Source organism: Lithobates pipiens, unplaced genomic scaffold, assembly GCF_037356315.1.
Source record: "Lithobates pipiens isolate NorthernLeopardFrog02 unplaced genomic scaffold, aLitPip1_a1.2 Scaffold_19, whole genome shotgun sequence".
Taxonomy (NCBI): Eukaryota; Metazoa; Chordata; class Amphibia; order Anura; family Ranidae; genus Lithobates; species Lithobates pipiens.
Genome location: NW_027507764.1, coordinates 146,116,857 through 146,139,566, shown reverse-complemented (window position 1 = coordinate 146,139,566; position 22,710 = coordinate 146,116,857). Strand labels below are relative to the sequence as shown.

The window sequence follows — 22,710 nt, the reverse complement described above, 5'->3', positions numbered from 1 at the left end:
GTTCGGCCTCTCTCTGTGGTCAGGCTGTGTAAAAGTCCTACACATGTGGTATCGCCATACTCGGGAGGAGTATCAGAATGTGTTTTGGGGTGTAATCTTTGCTATATACATGCTATGTGTTAGAAATATCTTATAAATTGACAACTTTGTGTAAAAAAAATGTGTTTTCATTTTTTTCCACATTTTCCAAAAACTTCTGGAAAAATATGAACCGTTCAAAAGACTCATTATGCCTCATAGATTATACATTGGGGTGTTTGCTTTCCAAAATGGGTAATTTTGTGGGCAATTCCATTGTCCTGGTACACCAAGGCCTTCAAAAGTGTAATAGGTGGTTGTGAAATGTCATGTATCATTTTTGCTCGTAGAACGCCTGAAGGTACTGCTTCAATGTTGGTGCTCTGTATGTGGCCAGGCTGTGTAAAAGTCTCACACATGTGGTATCATCATACTCGGGAAGAGTAGCAGAATGTATTTTGGGGTGTAATTTGTTGTATGCATATGCTGTGTGTGAGAAATAATCTGATAATATGACAATTTTGTAAAAAAAAAAAAAAAAAAAAAAAAAATTTCATTTTGCAAAGAATTGTGGGATAAAATAACAACTTAAAAAAACTCACCATGCTACTTACCTTGGAATGTCTTCTTTCTAAAAAGGGGTCATTTGGGGGGTATGTTGTTAGTGTCTCAAGAAATTAGATAAACCTGATATACTGAAGGCCTGATCAGATGTGAGAAATTTTCAGTGATTGGCACCATAGTTTGTAGACTCTATAACTTTCACAAAGACCAAATAATATACACTAATTTGGGGTTATTTTTACCAAAGATATGTAGCAGTATAAATTTTGGCCAAAATTTATGAAGAAAAATTACAAATTAGCAAAATTTTATGACAGAAACAAAGAAAAATGCATTTTTTTCCCAAAATTTGAATTTTTTTTAATTTATAGCACAAACAATAAAAAAAACCCACTAGTGATTAAATACCACTAAAAGAAAGCTCTATTTGTGTGGAAAAAAGGACGCAAGTTTCATATGGTTACAGTGTTGCATGACTGAGTAATTGTCATTCAAACTGTGAAAACGCTGAAAGCTGAAAATTGGTCTGGACTGGAAGGGGGTGTAAGTGCACTGTATTGAGGTGGTTAAAGTTCATGTGCATGTAAAGGCAGGCGTCCCAATACTTTAGGCAATATAGTGTATATAATGCTAGCTGCATATAAACTATTATTTCAGCAATGCATTGTGTATATGAGTACACCACCTAAAAAAATTAGATAAGCCAATGGATGATAAGGGTGCCAAGTGATCTTGAAAATGAAAAGTCATAATTTCAGCCTAATCTGCATAGATGTTCAAAATGACAGTTTTAAACTGCAACTGCTGCATTAGTGTGCCTTTAAAGTCTAACTTGGACCCCTTTCACACTGAGGCATTATTCAAGCGCTAAAAGGATAAAAAATAGCGCCTGAAAAACGCCTCGCCTGCCACCCCAATGTGAAAGCCCGAGTGCTTTCACACTGGGGCTCTGCGCTGGCAGAGCGTTAAAAAAAAGTCCTGCAAGCAGCATCTTTGGAGCAGTGGAGAAGCGGTGTGTGTATAAATCCTCCTCATCCGCCCCAGCCCATTAAAATTAATGGTCACCGCTGCCGAAGCGCTTTGGCAGCGGCGCTACACGGGCGCACATATTCCTTCCTTCGGCCACTAGCACCCGAACAGCGTCGCTAAAACGACGGTAAAGCACCGCTAAAAATAGTGGCGCATTACCAGTAACGCTGCCCATGGCTCAGTGTGAAAGGGCTCTTAAAGCCCAATTTTTTTTTCTCTCTCGGATATAGCTGGTGATAGTGTCAAGTGTTCTTTTTTGTTTTTTTATCTGAGACCCCATGGAGGAGATTTCTCCACATTTCCTGTCCCTGACACAAGAAAAGGAACAGTAATCTGTGGTACAGTAAGACAAAGACAGCAATAACTTGATAGGAGGTTCTAACCCTTCTACATTGTACTGAAAAATAAAATGTTTTGCTTCAGTTTATGCCCCACAAAGCGAGAGCAATCTTCCAATGCACAGTAAATACAGGGATTCAACGTATTCACCTAACAAAGCAAAAAAATAAAATAAAACATTTCTGGAGCTTGGGATTACTGAGACAGAGAACCTTCATATAGATAATACAAAGCAACAGTAGATCATGCACATATTGCTGTAAATTGACAGTATGTATGTTGTGTGCTACTGCTATTCCAGCATTTGTGATGTGCTTTTAGATGCTTTTTCTCTCTGTTGTCTACAGAATAGCCATCTCTTGACTAATGGCCTTTTCTGTGATTTGCCTTTGGAGTGTATGAATAGTGAAGTATTATGTTGTGTTTACTGCACTCACAGCTGAATTATCTCCAGATCTTGCATTAAACTCATCCTTTGTACTTATTCTACATTTCATTGTCTTTCCCAGATTTGCGTTGTGCATTCTTTCGGTTTCCTCTTCCCCCAATACATTTTTATCACAGGCAAACATAGGGATGAGTCACATGGAAACATCTTCACTAGTTGGAAATACCCTCCTTTCAGTTTTTTAGCAGGAATGTGTAGGTTTTTCATTTTATCCCGTTTTATATATACTTAAAACAACTCGCTGATGAACAGGAGGATACATTTTAAAGTGCCCTTTAATGTACAGCATAAAGGTGCAAAGTCTTCCATGGCTAACATTATTTCTTCTGGATAAAGACAAAATGATACTGTGGACAGACACTCTTCCACAACGGCTTCCTATCCATGAGGGGTTAAAGCCAGTGCACCAACCATGCTAAAAGTCTATGTTTATAGTGGCTTGTAACTCAATAGAATGAAGGATTGATTACTCATTTCTACATAACAGTCAGAGTCTGTGCTTGCCCGTCATCCACACTGACTCCTTACTTTCTCTGCCCAGTACTGTTCAGGGCTGAACACAACTAACAAATTATGGAGGGGACACCGTGGAGGGGAAAATAGGGCTGGACAATGGCTTACAGCACTGACTGGGGTCCTCTTTTTGAATCCTGGCTAGGACACTATCTGTATGGATTTTGTGTGCTCTCTGTGCTTATGTGGGTTTCCCCCACACGCCAAAGAGAAGCTGGTGGGATATCCAATTGGCCCTGGTATGTTTGTGAGATAGGGGCCTTAGATTGCAAGCTGAAAGTACAATATGCAAAGCTCTGCATACATTGCAAGGGCTATATAAATACCTGTAATAAATAAAAGTGAAAACATTCTAATGAAAGTGCCAAAAAGCTTGTGTTGCGCGAGTAACCTTTAAGTGCATTTGTACTGTTATAGACCATAGTCTGCATTTGCTAGGCATTTTGCTTGTTATAGATATCTGTCAGTCTTGTATTGTATTCCTAAGATTGTAATAGTTTTGTATGCACAGCATCTTTGTATAGTAAAAGCACATTTACACACTGCAGAAGTCTCAGCTTCCTTGTTATACCACAGTGTAACCTTGCTGCATAGACGCAAGCAAAACAAAGCTTTCATAGGATACACTGCAAGCAGAAAACTGCACAATCCTTTTTTGTTATGTCTCTTTTGAAAACTAGCCAATCCTTGCCAGATGTAATGCAAGCTGGTAAGATAAGTTGTGATTGTATTGGCTAATGCACTGTGATCGATTGATCAACTTGGTACATTCAGCTTGCCCATTGAGGCCCGATTCACACCTATGCAGGTTGCAGTTTGCATTTTTCAATACACGCTTTTGATCCAGTCTATGGAACCAAAAACCAGAAAAAAATCCCTAGCCCTTTCCATAAAATGCACAGAGGTGAACGTGACCCATAGGAAACCATGTTAAATGGACTGTTGTGTGTTTCTGCAATTCTGAAAGCACACTAAAAAATGCATAGGTGTGAACCAGGTCTAGCGGTTTTAATCTCGGGAGGTTAATGCTTAACCAACCAAGATTTGAGCCGTGTATGGCCAGGCCTTAGTGGAAAAAATTGTAGGAGCTCATAGACCATAATAACATTACTGGAATACTTTTAGCCAGCACTTTTCTGTCAGTAAATGACAACTAAGACGAGAAGATATAGTACAGATTTAAAAATTATATTTAAATAAAAGACAGCAGATGATACATTGCTTATAAAACATTCCACATTGATCTTCTTTTCTTTTCCATTAGTGGACTGTTATATTAGTTGTAAAAAAAAATTACAGAGTGATGGCTATGTTTTTTAGCGAACAGTTGCTGTATTTAAATATTTTTGTCATTGCATGTCAGTGTTTCTCCCTGAGAACAGTACACTTGCTTCCAGCTGAACATCTCTGGTACTTGAATGAGGATATGGCTTCTCTGGCATTCCTCTTCTACCACCACTTTTCAAAGTAAATCCGTTCTCTGGGCACATGCAGTTCCTCGAGCTGTTTGCACATGGCCTCAATCATTGGAGGTGGTCCACATATGTAACACAGATGATCACGAGAAATACAATTTGCTAGATGACTCTCAGTGATTCTTCCTTCTGTTCGTGTTAGACAAAATAACAGCATTTCATTAGTAGTTGTCAAACCTAGAAATACATTTGAAGTGTATTTATCAACAACATTTGTGTAAAAAGTTAATACCCAGTGAGGAAAAAAAATAAATGGCATTGTCTTGTGCTAGTCTTGCTTTTTAGGCTTTATGCACACTGCAGCTGAAAAACGCCCATTTTAAAAGCGTTTCACATTTTTTTATTCTGCCCCTAAACATCCCTCTATATTAGTCTGTGGGGATTATTTACTAAAGTAAAATCCACTTTGCACTGCAAGTTCACTTAGAAGTGCAGTTACTGTAGATCCGAGAGGGACATGCAAGGAAAATAAAAAACAGCTTGCACATGATTGGATGATAAAATCAGCAGAGCTTCCACTCATTTCAGATCTACCCCTTAGATTTAGGGCGACTGAACTTCCAAGTGCACTTTCAAATGCACTTGAAGTGCAAAGTGGATTTGCCTTTCGTAAACTACCCCCTATGTGTCCATGCACACATAGGTGTTTAGAGGCAGAGGCGATTAGAGGTAAAAATATGAATGCACCCTAATCACGTTGAGGAGAGGGGCATATGGGCAGAAAAGCCTGATGCACTTAAAGTGGTTGTAAACCCTTACAAACCACTTTGACCTACAGGTAAGCCTAGATTAAGGCTTACCTGTAGGTCCAAGAACAGCCACCGCTGTCTACGGCGCATGCGCCGTAGACAGCGTCGCGCAGGCGCACTGAGCACGGCATTCTCAGCGACGGAGCTGCTGCGCATGTCGGCTCCCGTGCGCATGCGCGGGAGTGACGTCATCGTGGCTTCGCCGAATGACAGAGGTGGAGCTGTGAGACCCCACCAAGAAGATGGATGCGGCGGACTACAGGGGACAGCGGCGACTTCACTGGCTCCTGTGTCAGGTAAGTGACACATAATGGACTACTATGCGATGCATAGTAGTCAATTATGCTTTGCCTTTGCAGGGAATGAAAGAGGAAGTAAACTCATCAGGGTTTACTTCCTCTTTAAACATGCCTAAATGATACCAAAAACGTAAAGCCCTGGATTTAGATTTCAAGCACTCAAGTTACTAGATGAGCCATGTTGAAGAAGAGATCTGTGATGTCACACAAATAAACAGTCAACCAAAGGAAAAAGTCACGTGGCCAGTTTTTTTGGGTGGGGGAGAGCAAGTTAACTGTTACCTGCCCCAGATGCATACTCACCTTCCTTCACCTACCTGCCACTCCATTTACCAGCTGGAAGCAAACAGAAATATCTGGTAATTTTAGATATAGAGGAACATGCGATTCTACACTTTCTCCCTCATCACAACAAAGGTGTTTGGCAAATTCTGCCCAGGCACTCACCTTTGTCTGTAAGGCTAGTTATAGATTGGGGTGGTTGTTATTTTTTGTATAGCATACCCACCTCTGTCACATGGGCTGGGAGAGAGCCAAGTAATCAAAGGGCTTCTGCTCTTGGCTTCTTACAGATGGCTGGAGTGACAGAAAAGTTAAAGGAAGGGACATATGTGTAGCTGGGGAGAGTATCGGATCTTAGTGCTGGGAGGTAAAGTTCCTGAACAAACAACCACTGTGATTGGCTGTCTTAAATTTGGGGTTCCAATAATTTTGTCCAGTCCATTTTTGGAGTTTTGCGTGGAATGTGTCAGATTTTGCTTTTTGTTTCTCCACTTTTTTATGTCATACCAATACAAACAAAATTAAACCCCAACAGCTACATTCAGGACTTTTAACGGTACCAAATAAGTTAAAAATATCAAATATTTATTTTACAAAGGTTACAAAACATGTAACCACTAGTAGAACTCATACACAATTATTATTATACACATAAATGGCACAATATATGATACGGTTTGGTTGTTTCCTTATCATCCCTGCAGTGGTTGGGTGATGGAATACAATACAAACAAAAGCAATAAACATGAGAATGCCTAAACATTTGTAATTGCAACAATTTTCTGGGCAAAGTGATGCATTATCTGACAGAAATGCAGAGTGTCAATATTTTTGGCCATGACTGTATATGTGCCCTCTTGTCATTTGTGTGTCACCAATAAAAAATGTTTAAGTAGAAATCTCCTAAATAGAGACACTAAACAGCAATTAGCTAGTTAAAGAATCGCATAAATACTGCGGCAGGGCGACTCTATTGCGTAAAAAAACGTACCTGTACGCTGTTGTATGCAATAGATAGTGTAGGTGCGCCCGCTGCACAGTGGAGGAGCTGATGCTCGTGAATGGCGGACCCAATGCCTGCCGGCTAACCGCGTTGGCTTCACAGCGAGGCAGAACGAAGATCTGCCTATGTAAACAAGGCAGATCCCCATTCTAACAGGGGAAAACATGGAGATCATCTGTTCCTAGTAATCAGGAACAGCGATCTCTGTGTTCTTCCTCCCACACAGTTAGAAACATCCTGAGGGAACACATTTAATCCTTTGATCGCCCCTGATGTTAACCCCTTCCCTGAAAGTGTAATTTATACAATGATCAGTGCATTGTTTTTTAGCACTGATCACTGTATTGGTGACACCGGTGCCCAAAAAGTGTCACTTAGGGTCAGATTTGTCCGTCGTAATGTTGCAGTCCCACTAAAAATTGCTGATCGCCACCATTACGAATAAAAACAAATGTAAAAGTCCATAAATCTGTCCCGTTTTTTGTAGACGCTATAAATTTTGTGCAAGCCCATCAATTTTTAATTTGGATTTTTTTTTACCAAAAATATGTAGCAGAATACATATTGGCTTAAATTAATAAAGAAATGTTTTTTTACTTTTTTGGGGGGGGGGGGGGGGGAATACGTATTATAGCAGAAAGTAAAAAACATTGTTTTTTTCAAAATTGTCGGTCTTCTTTTGTTTATAGTGCAAAAAATAAAAATGATCAAATGCCACCAAAAGAAAGCACTATTTGTGGGAAAAGAAAGGAAATAAATTTTATTTGGGTACATCGTCGCACACCCATGCAATTGTTAGTTAAATTAACGCAGTGCTGTATCGCAGAAAATGGCCTGGTCATTAAAGGGGAAGTCCTTCCGGGCCTGAAGTGGTTAAAACCCATAAAATATATAATCATTCCTCATTCTATTAAAAAAAAAATAAAAAAATGTGAAAAGAATCAAAATGAGCTGTGATCTTATAATTAGAATACAACCTTTTTTTTAAAATAAATAATTTGAATTACTGCACCATGAGAGTGTTATTTCCTCTCCCTCTCTATTTAGCAAAGCTGGAATCTTGAATACGCCATCTATATACCATATTTTTCGGACCATAAAATGCACTTTTCCCCCCCAGAAATATGTGGAAAAATGCCTCCGAGTCTTATGGTCTGAATACTCAGAGCTCAAGTCCTGCGGGAACGCATGGGAACGGAGTTCCTGTACTTTTTCCACAACAGGAACTCCTTCCCATTAGCAGCCATGTCCTGCAAGACTTTGAAGTATGTGAGCTGCGTGGCAGGTGCTACACCAGCAGCCACCGACACAGCTCGCAATAGTAAGTGCCGCACACCTGACCATTCAGGCATTGCCAGCAGGGGGGCCCCATGACATCTTTTGCTTCGATCTACCTGTCAATCACAGCTAGCTGACGGGTAGATCAGGTCCCTGCTGCTAAGAGATTGTATTTAGTCAGACCTTTCATGATGCGCCCCTCCCTGCCGGCCCCTCCCGATTTTCTGTCTCCTCATCTCCCTCCAGTCTCCTGCATACTTGCTCTGTGTGTCCCGTTGAATCCCCCCCTCCTCTATCTTCAGTGCCATATGATGAGAGAACCCAAAGGAGGAGCACAGCTATTCTGCTCACAGGACATGCAGGGAGAGAGGTGAGCTGAGGGAGGAACATCAGTTTGGGGTGGTAAGCTGAGCACAATACCTGGCAAAGTTTAATGCCAGGAGGGAAGTTTATGTGGAAAAATGTGAAGGGTTGGAATAGCAGAGAGTGTGTGTTGGAGCCCTGCAGAGTTTGCAGCCCCCCCAAACTAACATACATCTCCTAAGCAGGAACACATCACTATCTCCCTAAGCATTCTGTCCAGATAATGTGCAGTTAATTTATGACCTTTCTGTTTAACCCTATGTTATCCAAACTCTGTTCAATGAAAAGTGTAAACTCAACACATAAACACTCTATATACAAAATAACATTCCCTAATAAAGATCAGAACATGATTGAATGAATGCTGATTATTCAGAGAATTACCGTATTTATGTTTATTGAGGATTGTTTTTTTTTTTGTATGTACTAACAGTTAAGCTTCATACACAAAATACGAAAATTGGATGAAAAATACCACTTTTGAAGTTGTTCGTGCATATGAGCGTATCATTTTTTTTTTTTTTTTTGGTGGGCGAGTGGATCTTGGGTGGGAGTTCCCACACTTTTTTCCCCAGGACTTGACCCCTGCGAATACTGAATAGCCAGCCCCCCCGTCTATGCTGTTTTACAGATGGGAGGCAGCGGGCGCCGTCAACTTGAGCTCACGGAAGGGAGGTCAGACTGGTGCGCGGCGTCATCTTTTTCCCAGCAGCACTCCTGCACGTACAGCGAGGGAAAGGGGTGACCCATGTAGAAGAAGCCCAGGAAGCTTTGCAGCAGGTCCAGTGCGCGGAGGCACGCCCACACAACATCATTACGTGTTGCTCCGCACACTAGGTCTGTTTTCCTGTTGCTGACTAGAACAGTGAGCCCTTGTTGGTCGCTGCCTCACTCCAAGTCCCTTTCAGTTCATCGTATCTGCAAGCAGTGCCGCCCTGCATTCTTTAAAGTGGTTGTAAACCCTTACAAACCACTTTGACCTACAGGTAAGCCTAGATTAAGGCTTACCTGTAGGTCCAAGCAATATCTCCTAAACCTACATGGTTTAGGAGATATTTGCCCGAAAACGGGCACCACTGTCTACGGTGCATGCGCCGTAGACAGCGGCGCGCAGGCGCACTGAGCGCGGCATTTCCAAGAATGGAGCTGCCGTGCGCGTCGACTCGCGTGCGCATGCGAATGATAGCGGCGGAGCTGCGAGACGCCACCAGCAAGATGTATGCGGCGGACTACAGGGGACAGCGGCGACTTCGCTGGCTCCTGTGTCAGGTAAGTGACACATAATGGGCTACTATGCGATGCATAGTAGTCCATTATGCTTTGCCTTTGCAGGGAATGAAAGAGGAAGTAAACCCATCAGGGTTTACTTCCTCTTTAAGTACAGTATACAGTACATGGAATAAAAAGCATTACTAAATACTGTCTCTGTGAATACTGGTAATTAACACTGACCAGGTGCCAGCCACCCATTGCAGGCATCAAGTGCCAGCCCAGCCACCCACTGCCAGGACCAGCCCAGCCACCCACTGCCGGGACCAGGTGCCAGCTCAGCCACCCACTGCTGGGACCAGGTGCCAGCTCAGCCACCCACTGCCAGGGCCAGGTGCCAGCTCAGCACCCCACTGCAGGGACCAGGTGCCAGCTCAGCACCCCACTGCCGGGACCAGGTGCCAGCCCAGTCACCCACTACAGGGGCCAGGTGCCAGCTCAGCCACCCACTGTCGGGACCAGGTGCCAGCTCAATCACCCATTGCAGGGATCAGGTGCCAGCTCAACCACCCATTGCAGGGATCAGGTGCCAGCTCAACCACCCATTGCAGGGATCAGGTGCCAGCTCAGCCACCCACTGCTGGGACCAGGTGCCAGCTCAGCCACCCACTGCTGGGACCAGGTGCCAGCTCAGCCACCCACTGCTGGGACCAGGTGCCAGCTCAGCCAGGATGATGAAGCAGAAAAGCTAGCATATAAAATTCCTTTAAAACTGGAGGTAGTAAAATATGCTAAAGAACATGGAAACAGAGCAGCGGAGAGACATTTTGCATCACTTCCAATTGAAAGAGAGTTGAGGAAACAGGAGGATTAGCTGCAAAAAAGAAAATAAGTAAGCACACTTTTTGTGGGCATGCTGCAAAGTGGCCACAGTTAGAAGTGGTCATGAAAGAATGGATCACACAACGACGGAATAATGGCTTCTTAGTCTCTACAAAAATGATAATATGAATACAAAAAATGATAATAAAAATTAAATAAAAACTAGAATTGCACAAAAAAAGCCAAATTTTGAATCTAAGATTCTGTCTTTTCATAAATTTGTGATTGATGCTAGGAAGAAAAATGATTTTGAAATTGGCCAGATTGGGAATATGGATGAAGTCCCGCTAACCTTTGATGTGCCATCTAATAGGACTGTTGATCTGAAAGGTGCCAAAACCATAACTGTGAAAACCTCAGGACACATTACATGGTTGTGTTGCCCTGCTGTGCAGACGGCACCAAATTGGCCCATGCTAATTTTCAAAAGGAAAACATTTCCAAAATAAATGATTCCACGAGGAGTTGTACATGTTCATGACAAAGGATGGATGGACGAAAATGGAAAGAGTATGGGTTGAAAAAGTGTGGTCCAAACGTTCTGGAGGGCTTCTCAAAAAACCTGCCTTATTAGTGCTTGACCAGTTTAGAGCACATATTACGAAACTACAAAAAAGTGCTTTAACCACTTCAGCCCCGGAAGATTGTGCTGCTGAATGACCGGGCCATTTTTTGCGATTCGGCACTGCGCCGCTTTAACTGACAATTGCGCAGTGGTGCAATGCTGCACCCAAACAAAATTTAATTTTTTTCCCCACAAATGGAGCATTCTTTTGGTGGTATTTGATCGCCTCTGCGTTTTTTTTTTTTTTGCGCTATAAACAAAAAAAGAGTGACAATATTTTTGAAAATGCTATTTTTCTCTCAGTTTAGGCCGATATACAGTATATTCTTCTACATATTTTTGCTACAAAAAAATAAAATAAAAAATAAAATGGCAACAAGCGTATATTAATTGGTTTGCGCAAAAGTTATAGCAACTACAAAATAGGGGATAGATTTATAGCATTTTAGCCGCGTTGCCCCATTGATTTCAATGGGCAGGAGCTGGAGTAGTGGTATACACACAGCTCCTTCACCACGCCAAAGATGCTGCTTGCAGGACTTTTTTTTACTGTCCTGCCATCGCACAGCTCCAGTGTAAAAGCTCTCGGGGCTTTCACATTGGAGTAAATGGAGCGGCTCTTTCAGTGCGCTTTGCAGGCGCTATTTTTAGAGCTGTAGCACCTGCAAAGTGCCCCAGTGAGAAAGGGGTCTTAAAGTCTCTGCTCATTTGTTAATGACAGTGATAATGGTACTTAATGCCATTGTTGACTGCTGTTCACTTTAGATGGTTGAAATATTTTTCTGTTATATTTTATTGAATATTTTAGTATACCATTTGGTCGGAAATATTTTATTTTTCGGGTTTTCCCCCTCTAAAACCTAGGTTTGTCTTATGATCAGGTGTGTCCTATGGTGCAAAAAAAAAAAAAAGGTATATATTGAATGACAGCAGCGGTTTGGATTCATTCCTATGACCTCATGTATGTCATCTTGGATTTTCCCATATGCATAATTTGACGCCACCATTTTTATGTATTTTTTATAATTTAAATGAAGTTGTATTTATTTGATTATTCACCATGCTGATATTTAATTTATGATATAAGAGCGCGATTCCTTTGTTTTTCGCATTTTAGTTTTTTTTTTTACACTTTACAACACGCAGCTCTTTATTGTAGTTTATTTGTTTTTTGGTCATTGATTTGTGTGGCTTTGGAACCTATTGGTTTCTATATGTTCTTTTATATAAAAAAAAATTCTGAAGTTGGGCTCTACATACATTTAGCATTTGAAAGACATGATGAGAATCACACATAGCAGGTTTCCCAGTATATGATTTGGCTTAAGTCATAGTAGTTCAGAAAACCCAAATCCAAAGTATCTTGGGCAGTAGATTTTATAAATGTCGATCAGTTCAAAATGGGGGAAAATACAGCACAATATAATTGTCAGAGAGTTCATAAAAGCGAACAATTTATCTTATGTTCTGCATGCTGACCATGAAACCATTAAATTTTATACATCCCTGTTGGAGCACATTGCTTGCCATTATTAAAATACTTCTACTGTTATTTTTAAGTACTGGAGCCCAAATGCCAGCTCTTAGCAGTTTGTGAAATATTTTCGTTGCGGGGACTTCACTACCATTCTTTTTAATACGACACAGAAGAACAAATGTAAGCCAATTATAAGCTTGAGAAGGGCAGTGAATAAATGCACTAGAAAATAATCCTAACTGAGAAACTTCACTTGAGCAGTCTATTAAACCAAAGCATAAGGTTTTATATAAACATTAAACAGACGGCAAGCAGCAAAAACCCACCATATGTTTCCATAAAACTCCAATTTAAGTGGCTGCATGGTCAGGAAGAGGTGTGAAATTCCTTCACCTTTGTGTTCTCAAATGGGTGCGTTTCTTTTTAAGTGCGCAAAAGCTTTCCAAAAAAATAGACCTAATTAGTCAGGCGTTGCCTTTACAATAAGAGTCAAGATCATTACCAATGTCTGCAAAGACAGAACCTATCAGTATTCCTAGGAAAGATGGCATTAGAGGATGAAAAAATAAACTGCATCATGTCTGGCATATATTTTTGTTAATGTCTTTTAAAATGAGCGAGGAAGAATTTAAACCTCTGTGAAATGTTTACCTCCATCTGTGACCCTTTAAGATTTTCTTTCATATCCTTCTTAATGGTAGCTTAGACAGCATGAAAATATGGCAGAGGTTCCAACCCTTCCCTACACTGTTGTTCCCAGGTGTCCCCCTATATGAGATGCAGTTCCTTTTTTTTGTGACACAACAGGAAGTAAAGGGAGAGCTCTCCATTGGAAGTAGGGTTGTACCGATACTGTTTTGTTTTTTTACTAGCGAGTACTGATACTTTCGGTCAAGTACTTACCAATACCTTTGTGGTGCGATTTGAGCCCATAGAAAAAAAATGGGCTCAAATCGCACTGCAAAGAATCGCATGCAATTTGAACAGGAATGCAGTGCGATTACTGTCCAAATCACATGTGGTTTCTTGCACCACTCCAGTGTGAACCCATGCTGAAGTCACCATGACAAGCCTTGGTTCACACAGGAGCAGTGAGGGAAACAGCAATCACTGTATTCCTGTTTAAATCACATACGATTCTTTGCAGTGTGATTTGAGCCCATTCATTTTGTATGGGCTAAAATCGCACCACAAAGGTATTGGCTTCAGGTATTGGAGGATTTGCACGAGTACTTGTGCAAATGCTTAGTATCAGAAAAGATAACAAAACCAGTATCGGTGCAACCTTAATTGGAAGCACAAAGGACAAAAATACAACAGATAACCTTGAAATTATCAACAAGCAGCCCAACAAAGTCAATGCACAACAGGAGTGCCGGCACAGTATGTGAACCTGCTAGCTAGCAATCCAAGGTAGCCAAAGTCAGATTAGAGTGCAGACTGAAAATGAGGCTGAGCAATGCTCTGTGTATACATACATACACAGAGCCAGTTAGGGAGGGAGCACGCACAAGCGCCCCCACACCAAGTGGCTTGCTATCGTTGGCACTTGGAGGGGGGTAGGGGAGGCATGAGCAGCCGGGAGCGCTGGCAGGGGACCCAAGAAGAGGAGAATCTGGACTGCTCTGTGCAAAACAATTGCACAGAGCAGGTAAGTATGACATGTTTGTTATTTAAAAAATAAAAACAATTATGGGTTTACAATCACTAAGTGTTTTTCGTTTTTGCAGTCAGATTCTGCACTTTGATTTCAGATATTTGATTTCAGATATATGCCCAGCTATATTGTAGGAATATTTAGGTCTGCTTGTAGCTATTAAACAGGAGGCTAATTTACTGCTTTATTGTGGAAACTCAGTTCTGTAATGATATTCCCACATTTTAAATTGATTGTGAAAGAAATAAAAAATAAAAAATACCAAACATGTCTGTACTTACCTGCTCTGTACAATGAAATTGCACAGAGCGGCCACAAACCTCCACTTTTCGGGTCCCTCAGCTGGCGCTCCTGGTCCCTCCCCTCTGTCCAGTGTCCCCACGGGAAGCCTCTGCTCAAGGGGGCACAGACATTGGGACTCGCCCCTGCACTCTCCTCACTAGGTAAAATATGTTTAGACTTTACAACCACTTTAAAGATGAGAATGCCCCCATACATGCAGCTATATAATTCAGTGGTTATATGAACACAAAGATGAAGTAATACATTCATAGGTGATTATAATTAACATAAGTGTATATTCTATTTATATTCTATTTATATTAGGGTGCACCAAATCGTTTTTTTGATGCCGAAACCGATACCGAAAATGAAAAATACACTAGGCCGAAAACCGAAACCGACACTTATTTAAAAAAAAAAAAATATTTTTATACTTGAAATGGTCAGAGACTGGGGACATGGTACAGGAAATGGTTAGAGACTGGGGACATGGTACAGGAGATGGTTAGAGACTGGGGACATGGTACAGGAGATGGTCAGAGACTGCAGACATGGTACAGGAGATGGTCAGAGACTGCAGACATGGTACAGGAGATGGTCAGAGACCGCAGACATGGTACAGGAGATGGTCAGAGACTGCAGGCGTGGTACAGGAAATGGTCAGAGACTGCGGACATGGTACAGGAAATGGTCAGAGACTGCAGACATGGTACAGGAGATAGTCAGAGACTGCAGACATGGTACAGGAGATGGTCAGAGACTGCAGACATGGTACACGGGATGGTCAGAGACTGCAGACATGGTACAGGAGATGGTCAGAGACTGCAGGCGTGGTACAGGAGATGGTCAGAGACTGCAGACATAGTACAGGAGATGGTCAGAGACTGCAGACATGGTACAGGAGATGGTCAGAGACTGCGGACATGGTACAGGAGATGGTCAGAGACTGCGGACATGGTACAGGAGATGGTCAGAGACTGCGGACATGGTACAGGAGATGGTCAGAGACTGTGGACATGGTACAGGAGATGGTCAGAGACTGCGGACATGGTACAGGAGATGGTCAGAGACTGTGGACATGGTACAGGAGATGGTCAGAGACTGCAGACATGATACAAGAGATCAATGTAGCCTGCCTGTGTCCTCACTGCAGCCAGCCTGTGTCCCCAGTGTGTCCCCACTGCAGCCAGTCTGTGTCCCCAGTGCGTCCCTAGTGCAGCCAGCCTGTGTCCCCACTGTATCTCCACTGCAGCCAGCCTGTTTCCCCAGTGCATCCCCACTGCAGCAAGCCTGTGTTCCCACTGCAGCCAGCCTGTGCAGGGGGAGAGAGAGAGGAGAGCAGCCGCCGTCTGGTTGATTACAGCACCGGGAACATAACCAATTTCATTTCAATAGCTTTGTGTTCCCCACAGCGCCGTCACATACAGCCCCTCCCCCTTGTCCGGGGAACTTTGATAGACAGAATCCTGGGACGGGTAATCTGTCTATCAAAGTTCCCACGGACAAGGGGGAGGGGCTGTATGTGACGGCGTGTGGCGTGGAACACACAGCTATTGAAATGAAAGCTCTTATGTTCCCGGTGCTGTAATCAACCAGGTGGCAGCTCTCCTCTCTCTTCTGTGCTATAGGACACCCCGGTGATGGGGGGCACCAGCCTCATTTTCGGCTCCATTATAAGCCATTTTTCTCTTGCGGCAAATTTTCATAAAGGCAAAATAATGACGGCCGAAATTTCGGTGCATCCCTAATTTATATATGTGCATGGAGGCAGCAATATTTGCTTGTTACATATGCTTGCTCTGCTTTCTTCACGTGCTTCTCAGCAGTGTGGAATAGGGGATTAGCTTCATGTTTTTTCTCTCTGTACAAGCCTGTCTTTACAGACAAATACATGAATCTCTATTTGGGTTATTGGTTGAAACATCTCAGCAAAAGTTCAGCAAGGACACTGAATGCCTGGCATACTGACTACTATAAGGGAGATCATTTTTAAATCTCTGAACATGAAATGCAATCCAAAAAACACTGCATGTAAAAGCAATTAAAGTATGAAAAAAAGCTGCATCAAAACTACTTCCAGGTGAAAGCTGCTAAATTTAAGAGTAACTGTAACCATGTATTTCCTGCATTTCAATATATTCTTCCCTTGGGACTACCAAATCCTTCAATATAAGGCAGGTACACGCACAGGGAAGATATATAGTCATTTATCTAGTAATTTGTAAACATTTCAGCTCATTAAAAGGATGGTGAAAAAAAGGATTTCTGGGCAAGACAAATCTTTCCGCAGGGACTTCCTCAAGCTAAAAATAAAACGGAGTTTGTAGAAATAAAATCATCCAGTTGTTGTTGATTTCCCAACATTTCATAAGTGGAGGGGCCTTTACATTCCTCAGTAGTGTGTTCCAGTAATTCATGCTGAATATTTGAACTGTATCCAGCCATAAGGACCCACTCACCAGTGATAAACGGCTGAAGCTCTGGACAAATTGGTGTATTCTGTTGCGTGACATGAAAGCTGCATTTTATTTTTTCAGGGAAGCTGTGCATCAAATTAAGAATGTTTTTCTGAAAAAAAAAAAAAAGAAAGAAAATAACTCATTATTTATAGAAAGAGGTTGAGAGGAAAATTCAAAGAGTAGATTTATAATCCCAGTAGTACAATTCACAGCTATTCCCAGAAGATATACAGATCATTCAATATAGCTTAAATCTAATCAAAGCTATAGGACCCTGGGGAACAGAGTGGGAAAAGACAATACTAATGGCTGTATTCGCATTGGATTCTTTTTTGGGCTATTAGAGTAAAGAGTTCCCAGAGAAAATTTGCAGGAGTGGCTGACAAAATCTTCCTGTAACTCGTATGCTGGGAAATTTCTGTTGCTTAAGGATCTGAGGCTGATGAAATTGTTTGTGTAAATTGTAGCTGAAAAAATGACAACATCAATCTGGACTTCAGGAAGATCTAAAAACAACGTTTGCAACTATGTTTTGATCAAAATTATTCAGTATATATCTAAATTCAGCCAATGTGAATACCTGAATTTGACTTGGTATTAGCTTTCTGCAACTCCCTGTACAGTAGAGCTCCGATTAGGGGAGGGCTTGGACAATAATTAGTGCTGCATGTACTGTGATAACAAACAGAACAAGACACACTAAAGGCTGGTACACACGAGTCACATATCGGCCGGTTCAACAGAAACCAGCTAACATTCAACCAGTGTCTACTGTAGCCTGTCCGACGGAAGCCAGTCCTTACACTGGCTTCTGTCGAACGGGCATGCTGGAAAACCAAATGGAAAGTGTATTAGAACTTCCACCGTCTCAAATTCCCAGCTCCACCCGATGCTCAGACTGTCAAGTTGCCAATGGATCACTAGAGGAAAAAGTTGGCATTCGGGATAACATCAACTAGTGGTCTATTTTTTATTGAAATAACATGCATAACAACTGTAAAACAGCTAGCGTGTTTCGGCCATCAGGCTTAGTTAGTACGGCAACCTCCCAGCGACAAAAGAAAAACTTCCCGTATGTACCTAGCTTAAGTCAGTTATGGAGAAATCAACTGTAGGGTGACTACAGACTGGTGACTAATTCTTTGTTTGCCTTTTTGGACACCGTACAGGTCTTGTTAAGTATAACTAAACAAAAAAAATTAATATATATCTGCTTTTTTTACTTTTTAGAATAAGAAGATTTTTAGTAAGTACAGAAAATACCTGTTATTTCTTGCCAGGAATGCTGTGCCCTTGTCACTTCTTGGGAACTTAAAGTGGCTCTAAAGCAAAAAGTTTTTTTAACTTGATGCATTATATTCTAAAAAACCTTCTGTGCTGTAGAAGCCCTCCTGCCCCTTTTTCTTACCTGAGCCTGATCCAATCCTCACCGCTGTCTCCCTCCTCATCGGGCAGATTGATAGCAGCGGCAGCCATTTACGCCTGCTGCTGCCAAACAAATGCTGTGACGAGGGGCAGGGGCGAGTCGCTCGGTCTATGTCAATAGACGAGACTAGTGCCACCATGGAAAGTGGCTTTGGGGGACCCTAGAAATGGAGGATCAGGGCGCTGGTGGGGGACCCTAGAAATGGAGGATCAGGTCTGCTCTGTGCAAAACCATTGCAGAGAGCATTAAAGTATAACATGTTTGTTATATTAGATAAAAAAAAAAAAAAAACAGAAGGTCACTTTAAAAGAAAACACAAATAACTTTAACTGCTATTCCCATCATTCCACCATATAATGGAGATGAAATAGGCTAGACATGTTTTAGGTCCTGCCTGTGTGACAACCACGGCTCCTTTTATAGATACAATAGAGAAATAAGTGTAGACACCAAGGGATGGGAAGTTTGTTACTTGCAAGATTACAGGGTGAAAAAGGAAAAAGAAAGCATGGACGGCCACCACATCTAAGCACTGGTAAACTGCAATATATTTTACGCGTTTGTGCTAAGGTACACTTTGAATACAGATTCATATTTTATTTGGAGAAATTTGCATATTCATTTGTTATCTACCTCCCCTTCAAAAAATATGCTTTTCCTTTCCAACACAGGACATGACCCACACATGCAACATTTAAAATAGGCAAAGGGGAAAAACAAAAAGATTCTTTAGGCATGAGTACACCCCATACGATGTCTAAATAAGACGAAACGCGGCGGGGGGACTCTACTGCTGCTTATTATCTGTAAAGCGCTTTTTTCACTTCTCCAAAACATTTATTTACTATACGGAATTATGCTATGTGGCCCCATTTCTTCTTGTCCACAATGATCCCATGAATGAGGGTGTGATCTTTCTGGGAGTATTGCTTCCGTGTCCAATTCAGCTTGAACGAGAGAGGAGTTAGCATCAGCATCAACATCTAAAGCTCATCTTCCCTGATTGGATGATCTTCTATCGATACAATTGGAAAGCATTTCTGACCCCTGGAGCGTTTGCTTATAGGGGTCATTGGGAGTCGGTAAGCTTACATCCTTCTTTTGCGAGTGGTGTCTGCACCAGGGTGTTCTTCTCTGGATCAAATATATCACGGATGAAATGAACATTTCAATATTCTTTTGTCTGCACTAAGGGCGAGCACAATTATTACGACCTTTTAACAAAGGACTTCTTCACATCTTTTTTTTTTTTTTTTTTTTTTATATATATTTTTGTATATATCTCATTTTGTTTTGATATTGGTTATCTTTATATGCAAACGAGTGTGATATTTAGTCATTATTCAACACATCTCTCACATTTTTCTTTAGCGCAACACTTTTTGTACACTTATGAGCACAACTAGAAAACAAACAAAAAAAATACATTTTTCTGCACGTCCTCCTACAGTATAGAGTGGACACATAATTATAAATATTTGTTTGTTTCGGACTGGCTGCATCAAATTTGATATGGTCTTCAAAAAAAAGAAGCCATATTTAAGCCCAATGCATTCATCTACCTGTGTGAGAACTGTTTGTAAAAGGCAGCATTTGCATTTTCAAAGCGTAAAGCTGCTGATTTCTTCTTGTGTGCAGCTGTGAAGGTGGCAGAGGCGAGTCATTTCCACTCAAATTGAATGTAGGCAAAAAAATAAGCTACAGAAAGCAGTTTAAAGGCTTTTGTTCACACCATTTATCCCAAGCATAGCTTCTCCCTATCCCACTGGGCACCAGTTATGCTCACAATAAAGCAAGAAGCCAGGCTGAGCGTTAGTCGATAATAAACATCGGCAGGCCATTGTTTACAGGTTCAAATGCGCTGGTCTAAATATAGGAAATAAATAGCTGACTTAGAAATAATGTTTCATACAATTTCATGTTCTCCTTTGGAGATCTTTTTTATCCATTTACGACTACAACATCCAAGAAAAAATATCATGCGTTGATGAAATACAACTATGCATCCAAACAATTCAAATCACGTTTATGGGATCATTCAGCTAGAAGATATTGCTACAATAAAGATTGTTTTATTGTGAGCATGGCATCCATACATAGTCTAAACGCATAGTAGGTACGGCTACGCCTGCCTAATTATGAGATCACAGGGAACTGTCATCCACATGAAAGGAGATCATTACTGTGACATCAACAAAGGAAACGTGATAACACAGAGCCTGTAAGCTGGAGATATACTGAGGTCTAACATACTGTACATTGCTTAGAACAGTTTCTCAACTCCAGTCCTCAAGGAGCCCCAACAGGTCATGTTTTCAGGCTTTCCATTATTTTGTACAGGTGATCAGTTTCACTGTCTCAGTAATTACCACTGTTGTTTCATCGGAGGGAATTCTTGAAAACATGACCTGTTGGGGTGCCTTGAGGACTGGAGTTGAGAAACACTGGCTTAGAAGACCAGAGAAGGCCTTCACATGTTGTCTCTTATTGCTCTCACCTGACCAAATGATATGTCTGGGTACCCCATCCATAGTGCAATATGGAGTACAAAAACATGAAATAGGACTTTGCATAGGCACCCAGAACCATAAAAGTTTAATAAAAAAGATATTTCTTTATTAAATACAAATTAAAATCAGCAACATAAAATAAAAAATTACAATCGATACAGGTATCAATCAGGTACATCTCATATCTGGATGCCATCATGTAAAGTTGTCTTCAATGATAATTTGTCAATGGTATTGAACCTCAACGCATTTCAACTGAGAGAGTCTTCATCAGGAGACGAACAATAATAAAAAAAAAACAATGATGGGTGAAAAGAATGAGTGAGTGTCCACAGAAGCCCTAGGTGGATTTTGGTATGATGCAAGAGATGCCAAACCCAGCCATAACACACAGGGAAGATGTAACATCTGGTGTATGTGGAGAGATATGGAAAAGCCCAGCACATAGTATACAAGCTCAACAAACCTTCTGTGCTGCAGGAGCTCTCCAGCTCTTGTTGAGCTTGGATACCATGTGCTGGGCTTTTACATATCTCTCCACATACACCAGATGTTAAAGTGGTTGTAAACCCTTACAACCAACTTTGACCTACATGTAAGACTAGATTAAGGCTTACCTGTAGGTCCAAGAAATATCTCCTAAACTTACACGGTTTAGGAGATATTTGCCGAAAGACAGGCACCGCTGTCTACAGCGAATGTGCTGTAGACAGCAGCACACAGGCGCACTGAGCGCGCCGCTGTCAACGGCAATATGCCACGAGTGGCGGCTCCCGTGCGTATGCGCGGGAGTGACGTCATCGTGGCTTTGCCGAATGAAAGCGGCGGAGCAGCGAGACCCACCAAGAAGATGGATGCTCCAGACTACAGGGGACAGCGGTGACTTCACTGGCTCCTGTGTCAGGTAAGTGACACATAATGGGCTACAATGCGATGCATAGTAGTCTATTATGCTTTAACTTTGCAGGGAATCAAAGAGGAAGTAAACCCTGATGGGTTTACTTCCTCTTTAAATCTTCCCTGTGTGTTGTAGCTGGGTTTGGCATCTCTTGCATCATACTACTGTGGAGAGTTTCTCAAAAACATAAGTTGCCTGCAGTGTTTTATTAACCACTTCAACCCTGGAAGGATTTACCCCCGTAATGACCAGGTAATTTTTTGCGATACGGTACTGCATTACTTTAACTGACAATTGCGCGGCCATGAGATGCTGTACCCAAATAAAATTGATGTCTGACAATTTTGAGAAAGAAATAAATATTTTTTAATTTCTGCTATAAAACATATTCAATAAAAAAAAAAATCAAATTTCTTCATCAATTTAGGCCAATTTGTATTCTGCTATAAATTTTTGGTAAAACAAATCCGATTTAGTGTATATGGATTGGTTTGCGCAAAAGTTATCGCATCTACAAATTATAGGATGGATTTAGGAACTTTTTATTTTTTACTAGCAATATCGGCGATCAACGATTTTTAGTGGGACTGTGACATTGCGGCTCACAAATTGGACCCGAAATTACACTTTTTGGGGACCAGTGACAAGAGTGATCAGTGCTAAAAAAACAAACAAAAAAAAAACGCACTGACATTGTGTAAATGACATTGGCAGGGAAGGGGTTAACATCAGGGGCAATCAAATGGCTAAATGTGTGCTTTCTTACTTTGTGGGGGATGGATGCACTAGACAAATAGAGAGCTGTGTTCCTGATTAGTAGGTACACAAGATCTCTATGTCTGTGACAGAACAACGGTCTGCCTTGTTTACATAGGCAGACCGCCATTCTGTCATTTCCCTGAACAATCGCGTGTGGCCTGCGCACGCCCCAAACCAGGGAGTGCAGACAACGCACAGGGTATGTTGTTTCATGCAGTGGGCAGTC

At 41.4% G+C, this 22,710-nt stretch overlaps 1 protein-coding gene across 1 annotated transcript in view; it reads right to left on the bottom strand.

The window, feature by feature from the left end:
• Nucleotides 1–4,078: 4,078 nt before the first annotated feature.
• OXNAD1 (oxidoreductase NAD binding domain containing 1) overlaps nucleotides 4,079–22,710 on the bottom strand; it is a 116,823-nt gene continuing 98,191 nt past the window's right edge. Inside the window, exons 7-8 of the mRNA XM_077491377.1 lie at nucleotides 16,892–17,000; nucleotides 4,079–4,515 (exon numbers count right to left, since the gene is read on the bottom strand). Coding sequence (XP_077347503.1) covers nucleotides 4,361–4,515; nucleotides 16,892–17,000 — 264 coding nt within the window. The 3' untranslated portion in view covers nucleotides 4,079–4,360. The remainder of the gene's footprint in view (nucleotides 4,516–16,891; nucleotides 17,001–22,710) is intronic.